General features: G+C 42.2%; 1 protein-coding gene across 4 annotated transcripts in view; it reads right to left on the bottom strand.

The window, feature by feature from the left end:
* Nucleotides 1-4,020: 4,020 nt before the first annotated feature.
* Nucleotides 4,021-7,772, bottom strand: part of NAIP (NLR family apoptosis inhibitory protein) — a 40,672-nt gene continuing 36,920 nt past the window's right edge. For 3 of the 4 annotated variants that reach the window (XM_079143555.1, XM_079143554.1, XM_079143556.1), the window contains one exon: nt 4,023-6,245. In XM_079143555.1, the coding sequence (XP_078999681.1) occupies nt 5,881-6,245 (365 nt within the window). In that variant the 3' untranslated portion in view covers nt 4,023-5,880. Of the gene's footprint in view, nt 6,246-7,772 lie in introns of all 4 variants that reach the window. The other variant, XM_079143557.1, reaches the window with a different exon arrangement.

The raw sequence follows: 7,772 nt of genomic DNA, 5'->3' as shown, positions 1-7,772 counted from the left end.
CAGACTACGCCAAGATGGCGCCTGGCAGCCAACCAGAAATTGTTTTGATCACATCGGCAGTGAGGAAATCGGTTAACATAGACACACTCAGGTGCTTTATCATCGGACGTATTCAAGTCAGTCCACTGCACTCAATGCGTGCACATGTGTTCCGGAGTGCTCCTGCTTGGGCCTGCTCCTTTTGACCTTTGCCATGATTGAGCAGCTGGCTCCTCGCCTGATCTTCGCTTAACTGGCGTGGCCCTACCCTCTGCCTCCTGGAGGGAATATAAGCAGGCAGTAGGCAGATGGCAGAGTGGAGAACTAAGAACACACCTCTAGGTTGCAGATCACAGATCGCAGTACGCGGGACACACCACTATGAAGCACTACTGATAGCACCTTTAGCACACACCTTCAGTTTGCAGGATGCAGGATACATCTCTAAGAAGAAGCAGCAGAACTCTAAGAAGAAATAGATCTCTGAAAGCATAGCAAGCCTCTTTCTCTAAAACTCCCTCTCAAAGCCTCTCTTCCTCTAAAATCAAGCTTCTCTTCCTCTATAAGTTAGAGAATAAGCAAACAAGCAAGGAAGCAGCTCAGGAATAGAAGTAGTTTATTTCCAGTCCACCTCCCATAGTTGTTGCTGCAGGCGATAACAAATATCCGCGGGATTGTTGCTGTGGGCGGTGACAGCAAGGGTTAAGGGGCCACATCTGGTGATGGCCTAAGAAGGACATCACATTGCAAGATATTGGAGTACATGCATAGGTCTTTTGGTCTCTCTCTTCCTTATGAAGCCACCAGGATTCAGTCATGGGACCTCCACTTTGATGACCTTATCAATTCCTGATCACCTCCATTTCTAAACACTGACGTCAGAATGAGTTTCTGCTCTTAATACCACACAGTGAGGGGTGTGTGTGTGTGTGTGTTTTGTGGTTGCGGGGATTGAACCCAGGGCCTTGTGCTTGTGAGGCGAGCACTCTACCAACTGAGCTATCTCCCCAGCCCGAGGATTATATTTTTGTGCACGAACCCTTGGGGGGACATGTTCAAATCATATCCAAACCTAAGCAAGAAAGAATCTCCCAGGAAAAGGAAATGACAAGTGCAAAGACCTTGCAAAGGAGTGTATGTGGCATGTTCAGGGAACAGCAAGGAAGCCAATATGGCTGGAGAGGGAAAGAGGAGAGATTTGGAAGACTGGGAAACAGAAGTAGCCAAGGGTCACGCTATATGTAAGCCATTGTAAGGTTTTCAGCATTTACTTTGGGAGCCAGTGGAAGATTTACAATCAGAGGTATAGTATGATCTGACTTACAGAAAGGAGTCGAGGATGACTCCAGTGACACCAAGAGTTTTGGCTAGACAACTGGAAGAAGAAAGTTTAATGAGAAGGAAGTCTGGACTATTTTTGTAAAGGGGAAGAATAGGACTTAGGTTTTAGAGCTGTAAAATTTGTGATTCCAGAAGTACGAGGGGAGGGGCTGGGGGTGCAGCTCAGTGACAGTATTTGCCTAGCATGTGTGAGGCCCTAGGTTCAATCCCCAGTACCCAGGGTTACAGGGGCGGTCACGGATAGGTCTTGGCTAGAGATGGAAATGTAGAAATTAGTGGAGACAGAGGATATAAAGCCATTCAACTGGACGAGATAACTGAGGAAGTATATCTAAGTTGAGAGGAAGAGGTGGGCACAGTGGCACACGCCTGTAATGCCAGCAACTCCAGAGGCTTGGGTAGGAGGATCACATTTGAAGCCTAGTCTGGGCAACTTAGCAAGACCCTGTCTCAAGAAGTAAAACAGGCTGGAATGTAGCCCAGTGGTAGAGTGCCCCTGAGTTCAGTCCCCAAGATCACAAGTAAATATGATGTCAGAGAACCCTGGGATACCCCCAATGGTTAGTGATCCAAGAGAAACACCGAAGGAAACTGAGATGGAGCTCTCAATGAATAAGGGAAAAACCAGTGGAAAAAAGTGTTTTGAGGAAGAGGGGGAGGGGTAACAGGCTATATCAAAGCTACCAATAGATCAGATGCTGCTAACAGAATGAGATGAAGACAGAATGTGCACTGAATTGGGCAATGTGGAAGTCATTCATGATGCTCTAAACAGCCATGGCAGTGGAATGGAGGAGGTAAAAGCCTGGGAAAGAACTAGGGGTGAAAGGACATTCACTTACCAGCACATACAAACAACTCTTTCAAGGAAAATGTATTTCTAGATTTTCGTAATTGTAATTCTTATGTATTTCTGGATATTAATAAAATCATACTTGGCAGCTTTAGTAAGTTATTTTTATGACACTTGTATACATGTGTGTTTGGATGTAAAATTTATTTTTTACTGTGGGTCATGGTAAAAAAAAGGGAAAAAAAAGCTTGAAAATAAAAAGTTAGATCCAAAAAGGTACAGGAATGTTTGGAAAAGAGGTTGAGAATGTAGGGGATTTTGCAAGGCCAGCACATTGGCACACATCTTTGTGCCAGCTACTCAGAAGGCCAAGGTGAGAAAATCATTTGAGCCCATGAGTTCAAGGCCAACATAGGCAACATTGAGTTCCTCTCTCAGAAAACTAAATAAATAAAAAGGGAATGGGATTTTTTTTTTTTCCATGTGAGCACAACGGAAGGATGCAGGAAGGTGGAGTGGGTTGGAATATTCAATCAAGGGGACAGAAATTTAGATTCTTTTCCATCTACACTATTAATGAGTTACACCAGTTATCAAGTTATTGCCTCTCATGTCTAAATTCAGTCTTTTCTGCTTGTCCTGCAGTAATAGATCAAGACCCTCTAAAACCTTACCTTGTCAATAGGCACAGTGTAAAGCCTTCTCAGTAGTGGAATACCACAGAGCAAGGGGCTTCTTTTCCTAGTTCCAATGTGCCTACAGGCAGATGCTGCAGAGCCCAGCTTTAGCAGTACCAAGTGACTAGCAGCACACAACTCTCCCCACCCCATTACCACCCCTGGACCCTGTTCAACAAAATGCCCCAAGCCTACGCCTCCACACACTGCAACTAAACAGCCCTAGCAAACCTGTCTCCTGGATGTCTGGATTTTTTTTTTTTTTTTTTTTTTTTATACCAGGGAATTGAACCCAGGGGCTCTCAACCATTGAGTCACATCCCCAGCATCCCCTTTTTGAAAAAAAATTTTTATAGTTGTAGATGGACAGAATACCTTTATTTATTTTTATGTGGTGCTGAGGATTGAACCCAGAGCCTCACATGTGCTAGGCAAGTGCTCTGCCACTGAGCTATAACTCCAGCCCATCTCCAGCCCTTTTTTATATTTTACCTAGAGACAGGGCCTCCCTGAGTTGCTGAGGCTGGCTTTGAACTTGCAATCCTCCTGCCTCAGCCTCCTGAGCAACTGGTTTTACAGGCCTGCACCACCAAGCCCCTCAAGGTCTGAATCTTAACCCTGGGGTTCCTTAGCCTAAGGTTTGTACTAAGTTGTCTTACTCTTTACTACCCAACCCCCATTATTCCAACTCTATGTAGAGTTACTACTTCTTTAAACTTTTCCCCAAATTTCTGTGTTTTTTCTTCTGACGAGAGGCTGATATTTTATATAAAATCTTTCTGAATACAGAAGTATTAATTTGCAGGCAAGAAGACAACCTATCTTGTCTTAAAGTAGTTTGACTCTTCAGATGAACCCTATTAATGTTTTAAATGCTAAGCTTTTTAAAAATTTTATTATCATTATTTTATTATTTTTGGCAGCCCTCCTTTTTTTTTTTTCAGGGAGCGGGTACTGGGAATGGAACACAGGGCACTTGACCACTGAACCACATTCCCAGCCCTTCTTTGTATTTTATTTAGAGACAGGGTCTCACTGAGTTGCTTAGTGCCTTGCTTTTGCTGAGGCTGACTTTGAACTCATGATTTCTCCTGCCTTTGCCTCCTGAGCCGCTGGGATTACAGGTGTGCGCCACCATGCCCAGCTTTCAGCCCTGTTTTTTATTTTAAATATAATATTACAGGCAATTGTAAAACACACATGCACACACACACACACACACACACACAAACTACATAAAGGGAGTGAAAAAAAAAATGCCTCTGTCTCACATCCCAGAGGTAATTGGTATTAACATTTTTAAATACTCTTCCAGAAATCTTTTTTCCCCAACTTTATTGAGGTATAATTGACAGACAAAAATTATATATATTTAATTTGTACCAACATGGGTATTTGTTTTAGTCAGCTTTTTTGTTGCTGAGACTAGAAGACCCAACCAGAACAATTGTAGAGGAGAAAAAATAGTTATTTGAGGGCTCTAAGTTTCAGAGTTCTCAGTTCAGATTCAGTCAGCTTCATTCCGGGAGGCTCCAGGTGAAGCTGAACACCATGGCAGAAAAGTGTGGCAGAGGAAGCAGCTCACATGATAATCAGGAAGCAGAGAGCGAGAGACTCCACTAACCAGATACAAAATATATACCCCAAAGCCATTCCTCCAATGCCCCACCTCCTCCAGCCACACCCCACCTGCCTTCAGTTACCACCCAATTAATCCCATCAGGTGATGACTGAATGGGTTAAGGCTCTCATAGCAATCTTTCTTCCTCTGAACCTTATTGCATTACCTCACAAGTGAGCTTTTGGGGGACACCTCACATCCAAACTATAACAGTATTCAATGTGATGTTTCAACATTGTGAAATGATAAATAATTACCACAATCAAGCTAATTAATGTATCCAGAAATCTGTAATGCTTCTAGAAATATTAAGAGGCTTGTTAAATTTTGTTTTTGTGGTTCTGGGACCAAACAGAACACACAGCTAGGCAAGCACTCTACCATTGACTTACACCCCCAGTCCCAAGAGTTTGTTTAAAAAAAAATGAGATTATATCATATACTGACTGGAGTGTGTTCATAAGAAACCATAAGGTCATTATAGCATATGTTGAGTTCTCAAAAGCCTCTGGAATAAAAGCAGTTTTCCCTAAACCCTATCTCTTCTTCACATTGGCAATGTACAAAGAAATGGTATAAGCAAACTAACTATACCAAGGCTGAATATGTAAAAGAAATCTTGCTAAGTTTAAAAATTATCTCTTGGAAGAGATTCATCCAAATCCTATGTTAAAGTCAACTCTTGTCTCATTTCTGTGCAAAACTGATTAAATCCTTAAATTAACCATTTTTTATGCAAGTTGAACACTTCTTCCATCTTGTGGATTTGAGATAGATAGTGTGCCTTTCACACCCCTTCCTTGTGGACCTTGACAATGGATGGTTCATTTTGTAATACTGATTGTAGGGCTAGTCTATAGCCAGAGAGAATCATTCAAAGACTGCAAAGGTATTGGATGCAGTGATGGGTGAGTGGGCTTTTAAAATTATCATTATTATAAGTCTTATACATTTAGTGAATATTCTTTAGTATGTAAAACTTAGTAAGATGCTTTCGATAGCTGGGCATGGTAGCGCACACCTGAAATCCCAAGGTCTCAGGAGGTTGAGGCAGGAGGATTGGGAGTTCAAAGCCAGCCTCAACAAAAGCAAGGTGCTAAGCAACTCAGTGAGACCCTGTCTCTAAATAAAATACAAAATAGTGCTGGGGATGTGGCTCAGTGGTTGAGTGCCCCCGAGTTCAATCCCCAGAACCAAGAAAAAAAAAAAAAAAAAAAAACTTTTGATAATTAGGTTTTTATTTTTATTCTATTTTTTTGGTACTGGAGATTGAACTCAGTAGTACTTAACCACTGAGCCACATCCCCAGCCCTTTTTATTTTTTATTTTGAGGCTGGGTCTCGCAGTTGCAGAGGTTGGCCTCTAACTTTCAATTCTCCTGCCTCAACCTCCTGAGTCACTGAGATTATAGGTGTGTCACCACGCCCAGCCAAAATATTTCTTGATTCAGCATTTCTTAGCTGAATTGCTTATTTCTGAATGACTGGAGAGAATGGCAGTATCCATTTCCATATAATAGTTAGGTGTTTAGATTTAGGATGTCTTTGTTTCATGGCATTAAGCAATGCCATGTCTTCTGCATCCAGGAGCCAACTTAACATTTGAAGCCTGGTGAGGTTTGGCAGGCGTGACACACACTGACTCAAAGCCTTGACAGTGGTGGCCTGAGCTTTGATACAGGCTGTGAAATGTCTGGAGATAGTCAACTCTTGCAAGTTTGGCAGGTTGTCCAGTGCCCGAAAGAAATTTCTGAATCCTTCCTCTGTAATCTCATGATTCATTGAAAGATTTAAGTTCTCAAGTTTCTGGAAGCCTCCATTGATTGCAACCTTGGCTACAAAAACAAAAGAAAATCAGAAGAACTTCTGTTCAATAATGGTAGACTAGGGTGTTTGAATCAGCCTCCTTTCCCACCACCACCATCGTGATGAGAGTAGGAAATGCTGATAATAAGATTTTTAAATATTTCTTTAAAAGCTCCAAAGATGGCCATATTGCTAAAAGCAATATATAGATTCAATGCAATCCCCATTAAAATACTAATGACATTCTTCACAGAACTACAAAAAGCAATCCTAAAATTCACATGCAGGAACAAAAGACCCAGAATAGCCAAAGCAATCCTGAGCAAAAAGAGCAACACAGGAGCTGGGTGTGATGGTGAAACCTGTAATCCCAGTGATTTGGGAGGTTAAGGCAGGAGGATTGTGAGTTCAAAGTCTGTCTGCACAACTTAGCAAGACCCTGTCTCAAAATATAAAAAGGGCTCAGTGGTAGAGTGCCCTTGGGTTCCATCCTCATTATTGAAGCGGGGCGGGAAGCGATGTTGGAAGCATCACAATACCCAATTTCAAATTATATTACAGAGCCATAGTAACAAAAGCACGATGGTATTGGCATACAAAGACACACCAACCAGTGGAACACAATAGAAGTCATAGATAAACCCACATAGCTACAGACATCTGATTTTTTTTTTTTTTTTTTTTTTTTTTTTTTTTGGTGGTACTGGGGATCGAACTCAGGCCCTTGTGATTGCGAGGCAAGCACTCTACCAGCTGAGCTATCTCCCCAGCCCCAGACATCTGATTTTTGTGCCAAAAAATATGTAGGAGAAAAGACAGCCTATTTAATAAACCATGCTGGAGGGACAGATCCCGGACGCTGGATGTTGAGCCTGCCCACCCCACGCACTGCAGATGGATTCCGGTCACCGAGCCTGCCCGACCCCCATCACACCACAGAGGGACACTGGACATTGTGCCTGCCCTGCCCCTTGCTGGGCCTCCCCAGCTTCTTTGAAGGATGGTGCAGGCATTTTGAATTATTCCTGAGGGTGTGGCCATCATCATTGCAAGGGTGACTCACTTCCTGAAACACCTACAGGAAATCAGAGGCCCTTTGACAGGTACCTCTGTTTACTCACATCCTACACCCTTCCCCATCCTCTTCATTCACAACAAGAAATACTGTAAATAATAATCAAACTCATTCTGTTTATTATAATAATGTTAAAGACTTTATAGGGGCTCTCTGGTTCAGAATTGCATTTTCTCTGTATTGGGTGCTACTAATATTGATTTCTCCTTCAAAGGAGAGGTACTGAAAAACTGCAGGGTCATATTAAGCCTGTAGGGGAAACTTCAGTACCTCTGATCTTCACTGCTGGAGGGGAATATACAAAAACAATATGAAAAAACAGGGGAAGAAAGTGTCCCTAACAAACCAAGATGCTATTTTGATAGAATGCAATGACAGCGTGGCAGTAGAAATGACAGAAAAAGAGTTTAGAATCTGCATAATTAAAATGATCTGAAAAGCAAAAGATGAGATAAGAGAGCAAATGCAGGCAATGCATGAT

The sequence above is a fragment of the Sciurus vulgaris genome (assembly GCF_902686455.1).
Source record: "Sciurus vulgaris genome assembly, chromosome: 6".
In the NCBI taxonomy this organism is placed as follows: domain Eukaryota; kingdom Metazoa; phylum Chordata; class Mammalia; order Rodentia; family Sciuridae; genus Sciurus; species Sciurus vulgaris.
The sequence above is the reverse complement of the archived record's forward strand: the minus strand, read 5'-3'. Positions and strand labels throughout refer to the sequence as shown.